The following is a 14,743-nucleotide window of genomic DNA, read 5'->3' as shown; positions in this document are numbered from 1 at the left end:
AATCAGTAATTAATTAAAGCAGCAAGTGGAGGAAGAAGAATAGAGAACTAAGAATGGGAATAAAGATCCTCTCAGCACATACTTCTTTAAAAAAAAAATCAACGCACAGACAGACTACCAAGTAGGTTGATTTATGTCTCCTTTCCCCATATATAGATTTGCTCTGTTTCCTTATTATTTTCTCTCAAACTGCTTTACTGTTCCTTATCTTCTCCTCCTTCTCCATCCTTTTTAATTTATTGCTGTCTAACATGCCTCCATCCACTTCTCCCTCCTTCAGTCCTCTCAACATCATTCCATGTACAGCCTCTACGCTCCTTAGATAATGAAATTATCTTCTTCTTCCAGTCTTCTACTGTTGTATTTCTTTCCTATCCTACCATATTGTAGACTCCCAACACGTGTAACATCTATGAAAAAAGATCTTGACGGCCAACAGAATGCCAACTTGGTTAAACAGCATAATAAAGAAGGCTATGAGAAATGGAAAACACTCATTTAAGAAGTAAACTTTGCAGCTGAAGAGGTAAAAAAAAGTTAAGTGTATAAACTTTATCCAGTTCAACATAAACCATAATTAGGCAGACCAAAAGAGATATAAAGAAAAACTTGCTAAAGATATCAAAGCTAAGAATGCAATGCATCAGATATAGAAAATCAGCCAAAGAAATTCCCACTAAGGGAAATATCTGACCGAGGTTCTAAAAGTAATGCTTGAAGATGAAAAGGCCACAACAGAAGAGCTCACTCAGGGGAGCTGAAGGATATTCCCACACTACAACCTTTCCTTAGAGAGGCAAGTCCAAAGCAGTGTCTCAAACTAAAGTGGTACTAAGAGAAGCATTAAAACAAACCAACACCAAGAACACCTAAAAATCCACAGGGCCTGGTAGCATAAAACTTTTCCAAAGGAAATCAAATGTGAAGCTGCTATTAGCTGCAGTATGTAACCTATCATTTAAATGACCCTTAATATAGGAGAAATGGGAGATGATGAACATGATGTCAGTTGCCTCCACCCAAAGGATATGGGGAGTGACAGAGCAGCAAGACTGATTTCATGTTCAAGTAATTAGGAGAAACAGCAATAAAACTAGATCTAGCAAACTTCTGGATAGCTACAATCCAAAAGGGAATTTGACCTTGTATTTTGCAGAAAGAAGTTAGGTGAACAGATCCGTCGTTCTTTGATAAACTCAACAGGCATGTGGTACTAAAGCCATTGAAAGCTTTTATGAAAGCCCTGTCAGTTTCAATCATCTCAATGTTGTGCACCTGGATGCTCAAAAAGGCTTTTGATAAAATCCCTCGCTGAAGTTTTCCCATTTCTTGAAGGCATCATGGAATAAGAAGGAAGGTCCCCTTGTGAATCACTGTCTGCTTGAAATACAGCAAGAGAACAGGTAGCTGAAAAGTTTTCCTAAATGGAGAAGACTACAAGCAGGGTTCCAAGAGCCATGCACTGGCACTTAGGCTACTTCATGTGTTCACAAAAGATCTGAATATGGGATCAAACAGGGAGACAGCACATTTACAAATGACAACATGAATCACATCGCAGGAATTAAAGCTAACTAAAAAATGTTGCAGAAGAATCTCGCAGTATTGAAGACTGAGCAAGAAAGTGGCAAATGAAATGGAATTCTGTTACAGGCACAAGTTTTAGATTGGTGTCTACACATTAGACATTTCCACTCATAACAGGTATCCTGGAGCTTGTATGGACAGATTAGACATAAATAGGAAAGGAATAGAGAACAACAACCAGAAAACAGCCCAATAGTACTAAGCTGCAAATCTGAATGGAGTATGTTGTTCTGGTCTCCATCACAAAAGGATAGGTTAGAATTGGAAAACACCTAAAAACAGTGACAAGAGGGATCAGAAACCACCAATATGGAAGCATAACAGCTCTGGGGAGAGGCTGGGTTGTATAGGCACGAAAGGCACATGAAAAGTGATCAGTTGATGGGTTGCTCCCTACTCACTCAAAACACCAGGACTAGTGGAAAGCAAGAAAGATGATCAGGCAGAACATTCATGACATACAAAAAGGAAGTCGTTTTGTTGCACACTGTGTAATTTAATGATGGAGCCCAGTGCACAGGATGCTGTGGAAGCCAAAACTATAAATAAATTTGAAAACGCAGCCAGAGACATTAATGGAAGAAAAGTCCATCAGCAGCTGCTAAGCGGAAAAAAAAAAAAAAAAAAGAGAAAATGAATCCTGACTCAGGAAGTCTTTAAACTGGAGATCAGTGCAAGCTAGGAAAAGACTGAGAGAAGCATCACTGCTGCTTGTCTGGTTCTTAAATTGCTTTTATAGGCATCTGCTGCCAATTGCTTCTTGAGGCAATACCAGGTAACCCAACATGAGCACACCAACACTCTTGCCTTCTTCTCAAAAGCCTAGGGCAGATATCTTTCCTGGACTTGTCCCCAAAAGTCCCAAGCTGGCCAGCCTAACCCAAGCCACTAAGTGTCCTACCTACTCCAGCATAATGCAAATCCCTACCTTGGGGCACTGTGTCCAAGCTCTGGCTCAGTGCTGCACTAACAGTTCTATGGCTTCTGAATTTGATCTGGTTTGTGGAAGGCCACCTTGCTTTGAATGGAGGCAGGATAGATACAGGTCTATTTCAAGTGTAGATGTGGCACTGAGGGAAGTGGTTAGTGGGCACGGTGGTGATGGACTGACAGTTGCACTAGATGGTCTTAGTGGTCTTTTCCAACCTTAATGATTCTATGATTCTATTTGCATCCAACTAAGCCAAAGTAACTATGGGTTATGTCTCCTTTGTGGTAGACCCTCTGGCACACTGAATCATCCCAAGAGGGGTTCTCCTGGAAGAGAGGAGTGAGAGATACCTTCCTCTCATCCACTCTGGTTTGACTTCTTCTCTCTTAAACACAATTGACCACACAGGTGACCACAGCAGTATGCAATGATACACAGGTGATGCCTAATGCACAACATATGGAATTGCCATCTTCCCCCCCCTTTCAACAAGAGAGTCACCCAATTTGGGAAGCTGTCTGGCTTTCCTGCAAGTGGCCACCACCAACTTGAATGGCTTGGACTGGAACCACAATTAACGCAGAGCTGTGAGAGCCCAGACTGGTCACCATGGCTGCTGCTGTCTGAACAGCAAACAGAGGTTTAGAGAGACAGGCAACGAATTGTGTTGGAGTAAAGAAACCCTTACTCTACATTTAAAACAAAATTCCGCTAACAGCGCTCCAACCACTTCAAGAGTGTCTCCTGAAGTCTGAAAGGTACACATAAAAAGTGATTTCATACTCTTCAGTGCCGAGTAAATTAAACTTTGCTCTGGCCAATAAGTTAGAAAATAAAGCTAAGCAACCAGTGTGCAAATCACCTGTGTTTCTACAATTACCTCACAATTAGACAACTGCTGAAAGCAGCTGGAGGCAAATGCAATACATTTTCTAGCAAAACACAAAATGAAACAGTCTGCTCTGATGCAGAAAAATATATAAATGAGGTTATAAAGAGAGCTGTTTGGCAAAGAGTAATCAAATAAAATGAAATATGGTACATTAAGCTTGGCACTTTGTTGCATTTCATTTTTGTCATTAAGAATATTGCTAAAGAAAATTCAATATATTCAATAGCGTTACTATGGTGTTTTGTAGGGCTGCAACAAAATTCTGCTATGTCTTTAAAAAGGAAAGCATTACATTATTGGTAAATCTACAGCACTGAAGTTATTTAAAAACAGTGTCTTAAAAATGCTATTGCCAGAACAAAAGTTTGTGTATATGCACATAAATTGCTGACACCAGTTTTTGCACAGCTGTCAGAAAACAGAAAGTAGGTGGTGGTGGTAACTTTTTTTTTATGTATAATAATCAAAATGTTAATTGCACCACTGCATTAATAGCTGGACTAGTCCTTGTGACATAGCAAACCGTTTATTCCATGTAGCAAACAGGCACAACTTACTTTAAACAATATGAAAACACAAGTATTCTCCCATGGCTGCCCATACCTGAACAGGGACTCTCTGGAGAGCCAGATTTCATTCTGTTTCACGGTCTTCCAAGAGAACAGCAGCAGCAGTAAAGCAAAGAGAGTCAGAACAGTAATTCGCCACTTATTTAACCACGTAGTCAGCTTTTTCAGACCATGGACAAAAAGGATGCAGTACCCCATACTGGAAAAAAAGTGAAAAATGGAAAAGGTACAGTTACATTGTAGTACTCCAGTTTACATGCAACACCATTCAGTATCGCATTTCTTACACAGTTACTGTTGGTTTTTTTTTTAACTAATTATATTGTCCAAGATAACAAACACGAATTCAGCAGCATTTTTTCTCAAGTCACTGTATAATTTCCAAATTAATCTAAATGACAGACCCAGATGCCAGAAGTATAGTAGCGTGCATAATCCCACACAGCGTAATGGTAGCCTGCACCACTCTGTGCAAGGCAGCTGCCTTTCCCAACAGCAAGCTAGCAAAGCATCATGTAATAACAGTAATACTGAGTGCTACCAAAGGGAAAAGCATTACGGCTCGAGCAAACAGCCCCAGTGGTGGTTGCTATTAGTGCCGGTCTGCGCAGCATGGAACCCGGAGAGGAGTAAGGCACAGCTGGAGGGGGGTCAGAGGCCTCTCCAAAAGGTTCTGGAGGGAATCACGTTTTGAACGGAGGTTTGCTTCTGTATAGCTTTAAACTAAGTCAGTAATTATGAATTACTTCATGCAAATGTTGCCCATCCTTCCAGTGACTCCCTCCGAGCTGGAAATTCAGGGCTTTCAGTTGCTGTACTTAGCATACCGCTAATTTTGCTCAGCATTTTTACGAGGGAACTTCAATTGCTATTGCTTGAGGCACTTCATTAGCTTATCTGTAACTATTTAACCCAAAATACTACACATTGAGCCACAGCTCTCACTAGATAAAAATTTAGCTTCAGACTTAAAGTCTATCTTAGCCCTGGCAGCTCTCCCCAAACAAAAGAGGGAGCAGAAGGAACTGAAACAACACTTGGGGATAATGGATGCACTGTGACTATATCACTATGTGGGCTCTACCTAGAGAGGAGTCCCAGTGAGACTGCTACAAGGGAAGAAAAACTAGAAACATAACTCCCTGGACAGAGGTAACATTGCAAATAAGTATGCAATACAGTGTAAGGCTATCTGGAAAACAGAAAAATGCCCCATCTTTGAGGAACTGTGAACATGTTACCCCTCAGTTTCTCTGCCCCATGAAAGGATGAGGATAGTGCTAAAATGCTATCCAGAGAGGGACAATCATTCTTACTGAGGAAGCTTTTATATGCTGATCAGAAGTTGCCACCCCTGCTGTGTACTGATCTGCACCAGGTGCCGCCTCTGGCAGGGTATTAGTGTCATGTAGGGCACTGAGAGAGGCACAGACATAGGAGACAAATACAGAAAAAACATCAGTTCCAGAGATCGTTCTGAACTTTGGCATTAGGTTAGAGTTTTCCCATTTCTCAGATGCGTTTATCAATATTTATTTTCACTTAACTACACTTGCATTTGGCTGAAACACATTTCTTACAGCACTCACTCTGTTGTTTTTTTTCCACAAACTCTTTTGCACACATATGTTTATTGTACCTACATTAATTGCAAGCAGACACTTAGAGCCACAAACCGAGATGCTGGTGCCAAACAACCCAGCCTTTATAGCTGCTGAACCTTCCTTTACAACTCTGAAAAGCTAATCTCAGTAATAAGCCCTCCCCTCCCAATGAGAAATGCCTCGAAAACCTGCAGATTGTTTTCATTCTGTTATTTAGCCTTTCAGCAATTTAATCCTTCCCTTGAAATCAATTATCTGACATAAACGTTACTTAATTGCTTTAGCACAAAGCTGTTTTCAAAAGACGTTCCCTACACCTTCACATTTTTGAGAACGGGCCTTTTCAAACAGAATGGTGAATGCTTCCAGAAAATAAAATATGCAAACGTCAATGTCTTGGTATTTCTATCAAACCCTGCCCTAGCTGCTAGTGATGTTGGCCCAGCAGCACGGCCAGCTCTGCACTGTGGCTGCACAGGCACTGCAAGGCTGCTGCTTCCCGTCCAGGGGAGATTTTCCAGCATCTGTGACAGCTGCACACTGAGGCAGCAGAGGGGTGAGGGTAAGGGTCCATCTTAGCTGTGATTTGTCTCTGTGCTTTTCAGGGCCCCCTTAGAGACTAACAGTCAGTAACCCAAAGGCAATCATAGAATCACAGAATCATTAAGGTAGCAAAAGACCACTAAGATCATCTAGTCCAAGCCCAATCCAACACCACTGTGCCTACCGACCGCATCCCTCAGTGCCACATCCATGCGGTTCTTGAACACCTCCAAGGACAGTGACTCCATCACCTCCCTGGGCAGCCCTTTCCAGTCTCTTCTTCCACATTCAGCAAGGATTCAGTATGGACAGTGAGGAGAATGGTTTCCCAAGTGGCTGCCAGAAGGCAATCATGGAGCCAAATCATAGGAACCCAAAACTGCAAAACTGCTCCAATAAAGTTAGGACAGGGCTGTAGTTGTGCCACAATTACAGTCTAATTAGTCTAAAGTTAATGTATCTGTATTATAAAATGCACGCATATTCAACAAAAGGGAAAAGGAAAAGGATCAGAAAGTGTGAATCTGGTAAGTTTGTCTTTAAACTTCAGACAATTCCCTGTCTCAAATCAATAGGGGAAGGGTGGGGAAGATCTACTTCATTGCTTTGCCAGGGACGCTTCAGTGCAAGTCAGCAGAGCCGCATCTCTGCACAGTTTTTCCTATTACATCTATTTTTCAGTCCCAACCTGTGGCTGAGAGTGGTTGGAAATGTCCTGGCTAAAAGGTTTTGCAGAGCAAGGACTATAAAGCACTCACATGTCCTTGCTGCCAGGAAAGCAGGTGCATTTGTGATTTCTGTGCCAAAAATTGTGTGCAAAAAAACTGTCTGCAACATCTCTAAACCTATTATCCAACAGTATCTTGGGCTACATCAAAAGAGGGGTGGCAAGCAGGGTGAAGGAGGGGATTGTCTCCCCCTGCTCTGCCCTCCTGAGGCCCCAGCCACAGTACTGTGTCCAGAACTGGGGCCCCCAGCACAAGGGGGACATGGAGCTGTTGGAGTGGGTCCAGAAGAGGGCCATGGAGATGATCAAAGGGCTGAAGCACATCTCCTATAAAGACAGGCTGAGAGAGCTGGTCTTGTTCAGTCTGGAAAAGGGTCAGGGGAGATATCATTGCAGCGTTCCAATACTTAGAGCTTATAAACAGGAGAGGAATTAACTTTTTTCATGGGTAGGTGGTTAAAGGACAAGGGGAAATGATTTTAATCTAAAAGAGGGTGAGATTTATATTAGATGTCAGGGGGAAATTTTACACTGAGAGGGTGGTGAGGCCCTGGCACAGCTGCCCAGAGAAACTGTGGGTGCCCCATCCCTGGAGGTACTCAGGGCCAAGAGGGATGGGACTCTGGGCAGCCTGAGCTGCTGGGTGGCAGCCCTGCCCATGGCAGGGCATTGGGGCTGGATGGACTTTTACGCCCCTTCTAACCCAAACCATTCCAAGATTCATACTACGATCCTTTACTTTTTTTTGCACCTCTCTTTACCTTTCTAACTTAAGATCAAATCATGATGGTGAAATCACGAAAAAACCAGACCCTTCTCCTCCACATCCACTGAACCACTACAAACAAAAAAACCATCCATATCAGCATCCCTCAAAATAAAAATAAATAAATAAATAAATAAATAAATAGAAAAAAAAATACTGCTGCTTCATTTCTCCACAAATGTAGGCTTCCTCTTACTCTACAACCCATTTCTTTCATAACAGACTAAAAAATCCTGGTATTGAAATTAGCTTTCATACAGAGACATAACATCTGGCAACGTCAAGCTTGCTATGACAGAGCTGCTGCACAGCAATATGGCCTAATGGCTGCTGGATCTGAGCAGCCCAGGCTCACTCATTGTGAGGGTTTTAGCAATGGGCAGCAGTCCAGGCAGAGGTGGCTAAAAGACCACGTATGGTGACACTGCGCTCATCTACTTCAGCTAACTTGACAAGTGACTCTGAGACACTTCCTGCATGGTTTGTGCCCCTGGGCAGCCTAATCTGGAGAGTGACAACCTTGCTCATGGCAGAGGGTTGGAACTAGATGATATTTAAGGTCCCTTCCAACCCAGCCCATTCTGTGATTCTATGGTTAATGCTGCCATGACACTGCAATCACCTACAAGCACACAAAGCACAAATACACCAGCTTTTCTTCTCAGAGTGCCAGGGGACTCAATTCCGTATCAAAAATTAGCTCAGTGGGAAATCAGACTTTACTCACATGCTTTTAAAGAAAAAAAATGAAAAGGCCTCTATCAAAAACCTATTTCCCACCTGAAAAAATTAATACGCTTAAGTACTAAATTCTAAGCATCTTCATAGTCACCTTTATGTGTACCTATGGTTGTATGATTTATTTTTGTATTAGTTGTAGCATTTCTTATTGAGAGAGAGCCAGTTCTCTTGTAAGACTTTTGTCCTGGCATTGGCCTCCCATGTCATTCAAGCATTTTTCTAACATACTTTGTAGCCAAAGCAAAATAATGGAAAACAAGCCAAATCCCCAAACTACTATTATTTTTTAAGTCCATTTTCCACTGGATTATAGTAAAACTGCTAATCTTTTTTTTTTTTTTTTTTTTTGCTTCTTCTGTAGGATAGGCAACAGCTTGCTACAGCAACCTTCCCCACTGTGAAAAGTCTGTGACAGCTTAGCCCTGGGTCAGATGTGAAGCAGAACCTAAGGAACAGGTAACGTGGTAGCAGTTTTTGCTTGGGCTCACAATGAGAACCCTTACAACGGGGGAACGTGCAGCTTCAGAATGTCACTACCACTACATGAGGGCTCGCACAAGGGATTCTTGCTTGGCACACAGACCCACCAGCCTCATGTTTTGGACTCCTACAGTACCAGTGACACCTTAGTGGGGTCGTGTTTTACAGTGAGGGCAGAACTGCACTTGGTAGGCAAACACTGTGCGCCGTTTACACGTTTCTGGCAGACTGCATGCAGGGAGCTATGCAATGACAGATTTTCATCTGTAGTTTCTGTGGTTTGTTAATATCATTCCACCTGCATGAAGTGAAGTGATAAGAGGCACAAACAGATGGGAACGAGGTGGCGCGCAGACCCTGTATCCCATGGAGCGCTACAAATACCGCCTGATTAACATAAGAGCCAAAACAGCAGACACTTAATATTCGCAAACCATAATTAGATCACAAATTCAACCTTTTCTTTAGCCACTAAGGCTCCTTTTCCCAGCCAGAGCTGTTGCTGATTTGATTTGCTTACCCCCTGTTCCTCTCTCCCAGTTTGGATCAGACACCTTCATCAAGAAGTCAAGAGTGCCTTGCTGCACTTGTTTGCTGGCCATGCTGCCTCACTGCAGACACAACGTGGTTAGCACTGCAGCTATCTGAGCACTGCAGCCTGAGATTATTGGCATGTTCCACTGCAGCAATCTGTCCGTACTGGAAACCATCTCACCTCCTCTGGGAGGTGCGTGAAGCCCTGCTTCTACAAAGCACTCCCAAAAGCAGAGGTGTGTTTTACTGACGTGTTTTACTGTATTTTCTGACCTGCAACTTTGCAAGGTACAGCCTTCCACTGCGAAGAGGAGAAGGGTGGGTGCTGCAGAAGGGATGCACTAAGTCCCTGCCCCGTGGCTGCAGGGCAGCAGCAGGTGTGGCTGTAAACTCGAGTGGGAGAAACTGTGCCCAAAGGATGCCTTCCTCACACTCCTTAATGGTTATTTTGGGGATGTCAGATCTTGTGAAGTCATTGTTTGGTGGTTGGGATTTTTGGAACAGACTTAATCTCAGCCACATGCATGTAAGCCTGAAGTAAATCCACTGATCTCAAAGCAGTTACTCCAGATCTCAGCCCAGATAAGAGTCCAAGTAGATGCATACATACAGAGCAGTTATGAAAAGCGCTGCCTGGAAGCAGCCTGTCAAAGCATGGAAGAAATACCGCCCCATTCAGGGGCTGTTAATGCAACAAAAGGGATTATCCCAAAACTATACTGAGAACAGAAAGTGCACTCGGCTTTGACATTTCGCCCCGGAGGCTCTTTCTGGGCTGCAAACCTCCTTCTTGATTTCCAGCACTTAGTTCAGATGGCTCCCTTTCTCTCCATAAAAACTAACCCTCACTTTTGAGCCATTCTGAAGCAAGTTTAACCCTTGCATACATCGCTTAAATTAAGTGTATACTTTGCTGCTGTCAGGGAGGTGCAGCCAGGAGGACGATGTTCTCTGCTGCCCGATCCAAATGCTGAAAGCAAACACTGGACTCTCTTAAAGTCACTCACATTTCCCAGTCCAGACTCATGCAGACATTCCTAGGCACAACACGCTTTTCATGCTCCCAGCCAAAGCTGCTCCAGCTCCATAGCATGAGCTGAGGATACATGCCAAAGCCATCCAAGCTGCACAGACAGGGCTGTTGCTGCAGGGGAAAAAGCTGGAAAGGCAGTTCATGCCCATTAAACAAAATGGTTGCACTCACACTTCTCTAATGGGGAGTCATTGATTGCAAAAAGCATACTCTGCACACCATTTGGGCCACTCCTGCCTCTCAGTCACGCAGTCTGATGCAGAAGGGAGCATTGGCAAAACAGGCATAGCTCAATGTGGCTCATTCTGCCCCAGAGCAGTGCCCACAGGCATGGAGGTCCAGTGCGACTGGTGCTGGCAGGTAGTCAAGATGCTATTAAATGAAAAATGTCGAGGTTTTCAAGGGTGGAGCTGTTTAGGATCAGGACTTTTAAAAAATGTTTTTGTCTGCAAGAATAGTATATGTGCACATTAGCTTGCATCTGGGTCACCCAGAAGAAACAGAGAATCAAAATTTAGGGGCTCTCCTTGTGACCTGGACCACTCAGGCTCACATCTCGGTGCTAGGTCAGGGTTCGAAGTGGGGATATGAAACAGAGTTCAGCTGTAGGGCTTCAAGCCGGGGTCCCCAAAACTCTCCAGTCACCAAACCTTACCTGCTGACCCAGAATAACCTTACTGTACCAAGACAAACATATTTGAGAAGTTTTGAAAAGTTAACTTTGTATGGCCAAATTTAGTGCTGGATGAAGTTTCTTCTTGCAGCTGGTTCAAGGCTAGATTAAACTCAGTGAGCAATAGGCTGGCTCACTTGGCACTTGGCACAAGTGCAAGCATGGGCCTGGAGCAGGACTAAATCAAACTGCTCTCACACTGAACTGAAAGAGTGTAGATCCAGTGTTAACGATCCTGAGAAACTGAAGGTGTGCAGCAGGTGGAGTATGCTATCCAATGCTCGCATGAGAATCAGCATTGCCCTGATATAAGCAATGCCAGACCACATGCATCCTATTGTCCATTTCTGTCATCCATGTCCTTTTGACCATAAGGTCCATCTTGGGTAGTCAGCACACCCTGGCAAAAAGTTTTGCACTAACTAAAATGTCCCATTTTTCATGGGAAAATTTTGTATCAAACCTTACTTTCTCAACCAGCCAGGACTGTGAGGGAAAAGCCTATTGGAACAGTCACTTTTTTGCACTAAATGTTCAAAGGCAAGCAGGATGTGGGATGTGCCTGTTACCTGCAGCTAGCCAACATTATTCCCTATGCATCCATGCTTACTTGGTGGCATCAAACTTTGGAAACAAAAGGAAAAGCATTGTTTGAATTGTCTCCATGATCATATGGAACGGATACAGTTTATTTATTTATCGCCAATTCTTGGACACTAAGGCTTTTTAAAGATGTGACACCCACCACCATGTATTGTAAAACAATAGATGTTGTTGGGAAAAAAAAGCAAACCTCACAACTCAGTACAGTTACTATGATAACAAAGTAACACTAGTGTGTTTAACTTACTACTAATTAAGAGGCCTTTTCCTGGAATAAGGTCTGCAAGTCATACATAATACAAAGAGACAGAGAACAATAAACACTGGCAGCATACATGTAATTTGGGAGCATACCCTATGAGATAGTATTAGGCTTTCCTTCTAGCTCTAAGATAAATCTATAGACCTGTACTAAAGACACTTAGACATGATTGGTTAAGTCATCAGTATGATTTACCTCCATGAGCAACGCCATCCTCTATTTAGAGCACAACATAATTACAGAAAATCTAGGAACTCCTATTTTCCTTATTAGAAGGGAAATATGAAGTAGAAATGAATGAAATAGCCTTTGAATGGCTATTTAACATTTGCACACATTTCCCTTCCCTCTCTTCCAATGAAAGTCACATGATAAACAAATTCACTTCATTAGAGTGCTTGAGTCCAAGACTGAATTAACTTCCAACAGATTCCTGTCTGAAATATTTCCAGGTAATACAGAATGTTTTCATGGTTTTGAATACAGAAAGAGAACAGCTTATAAATGAAAATTCCTATATGACTCCATGGGGATTCCACAGACAGTCCCCTAAAATCTTATATTCTTTAGTGAGGCAGAGCCTATATGCTGTAGCTTTAATTAAAATATTGTAATTATTTCCAAAATTCTGTGGCAGATATATAATTTTCCATTCAGTCTCACCTCAAATCTTCGAAAGTGTCACATAAGAAACTATTTCTATTAAATCTCACAATATATTTTCTTAAGGGGACTATATTCCACTGTAAATAAGAATTCCTCTTTTAATCAGCGCAACCAAACAGATTATTTCTACAAGATGACGTGAATGTAATTTAGTGTTATTTCTCAGAAATTGTGAGTTATTTCTCACATATGTCTTATCTTCAAGAGCAAAATAAACATGTCTGAAGGTTTCCCTTTAACCTAATACAGCACAATAAAATGAAAAATCTTTCCAGAACAGCCATTAATGCTCATGCTCAACACAAATACAGCCTTTTCCTGAATCAATTCTACATGGCCAAAATACAACGTGCTTCTCAAAAGCATGTTTTAAATTTAGTTAAAACAACTAAAGACTGCAGTCTAGACCAAGCGCACCATGAGCTAATCGTTTTCAGCTTTGCAGAATCATTTTGGCTTTTATTCCCTCATCTTTATTGCCTTTCGCCAAAATATCTGGCACTAGCATCTCAGCATTTCTTGCCTGCATTAGCAGAGGATGGCTGCTTTGATTTCTCCTTGAAGTGTTTAATAGGGGTAGGCAAGCCTTCAAAAGCAGGGGCTTAGCTTTGGAAACGCATCTGAAAGGTAGATGCTTACAGGGCTTAGCCTTCCTACAAGCAGTAAATCCCCACAGCCCCTTCTAAAGCAATGGGGTGGAGCTGTTTTTCAACACAGAGCGAAGCAGAAGCAGAGTGCCTGCCTCTGCATAGGCCCCAGTGGGCTGCAGAGGGCTCAATGCCACATTGACCTCAGCTGTTGGCTACTGTGCAGCCTCCAGCCTCATGGTGAGGCGGGCTGGGGCTGAGGGCTGGCCTGCTGCCACCAGTAAGGCGCTCCCAGTGCCCTGTATGCCCTGCAGAGCCTCCAGGCCTCTGCTTCTCTATGGGCCATATAGCATGACTCACTCTGACCACGCTGTTTCAGCTGCCAGGCCCTGGCAGGAGCAGCAGCAATAGCACTGCATTAAAACTGCGGGACTTTAAGTAAATGGAGAAGGTGTGACTTGGATTCCAGATCCCAAAGGAATCAAGATGGAGGAGCAGAAAGATAAACTGACTGCATGGAGTCAGTGGGACTTTCATAGCTGACTTTGCTGTGTCAGTACTTGGTTCCAATTGAAAACTGAAGCTCCTTCAGCTAGATTACCAGAAGCCAGATTAACTACTTACAGGATCTGATGTATTACTGAGGGAATGCTGAACAGGTAATTGGGAATTTGGCTCCTCAGTCTTGGAGAACTTTCCACTTCAGGTAACTTTAAATAATGGGATGGCAATGGAAACAGAAAGTACACCACCACCACCACTACCACGTTATGTAGCTGCCTTGAAGAAAGTAAAGTGGAGAGCATGACATGCTCCCAGAAAAGACAAGCACCAGTAAGTCCCATCCTCAAGAGGCTGCAAGCAATGAGGACTTCTACTCAGGAGTATTCATGTTTATAGAAATTACAAATTAACCCATTACCCATCAGGTTCTTTTTTTTCTTTTTATTCCTCTTCCCAATTACACCACTTAACAGTGTACATAATTACACTAATTTGAATGAATGCATTAGCACAAAGAACCAAAAGCGTCCCCTGTGCAAAGGCAGAAATTCCATTGAGCCTCTGCTTTGCTATGGCTTAGGGAAAGCCATGATACACTGAATTCCTGAAAAGTGCAATCACACTTTTTTTTCTGTTAGTTGTCTTAACTGTAGATTTTTAGATAGACAAATGCCACGATGACTATAGCAGCAGTACTGACAATTAGGGTTGCAGCATCAACTATTAACAAACTGAAGAGTTGGTGAAAAAAATGGCATCAAGTTACAATTGTCCCAATTGGGAAAGAGTAATGGTGCACTCTGTGACCGACTCCTTACAGTATGCACCTCAAATGAGCTGCCAGGGTAGCTGTGTAGGTACTGCTAGGTTGCCTACTGCTTTCAGCTTGAGTTGCTCTACAAGTCAGAAATAAGCCATATAGCAACACTTGGGTTGATTTGTTGGTTGTTACAAACTTGCAAAAAAAGCTTCAGACATCCAGTTACAACACAGCAGCCCAGCCAGGAGCTAGTAAAGCAGCAGTAAAAGATGAGGAAAAGG

At 42.7% G+C, this 14,743-nt stretch overlaps 1 protein-coding gene across 2 annotated transcripts in view; it reads right to left on the bottom strand.

The window, feature by feature from the left end:
• The window catches only part of TMTC1 (transmembrane O-mannosyltransferase targeting cadherins 1), a 151,514-nt gene that overhangs the window by 45,978 nt on the left and 90,793 nt on the right, over positions 1-14,743 (bottom strand). For both annotated transcript variants that reach the window (XM_042889622.1, XM_042889623.1), the window contains exon 10: positions 4,014-4,178. In XM_042889622.1, coding sequence (XP_042745556.1) covers positions 4,014-4,178 — 165 coding nt within the window. The remainder of the gene's footprint in view (positions 1-4,013; positions 4,179-14,743) is intronic.

Source organism: Lagopus leucura, unplaced genomic scaffold (assembly GCF_019238085.1).
Source record: "Lagopus leucura isolate 7727_CA_CO unplaced genomic scaffold, USGS_WTPT01 Super-Scaffold_100159, whole genome shotgun sequence".
NCBI classification, from domain to species: Eukaryota; Metazoa; Chordata; class Aves; order Galliformes; family Phasianidae; genus Lagopus; species Lagopus leucura.
The sequence above is the reverse complement of the archived record's forward strand: the minus strand, read 5'-3'. Positions and strand labels throughout refer to the sequence as shown.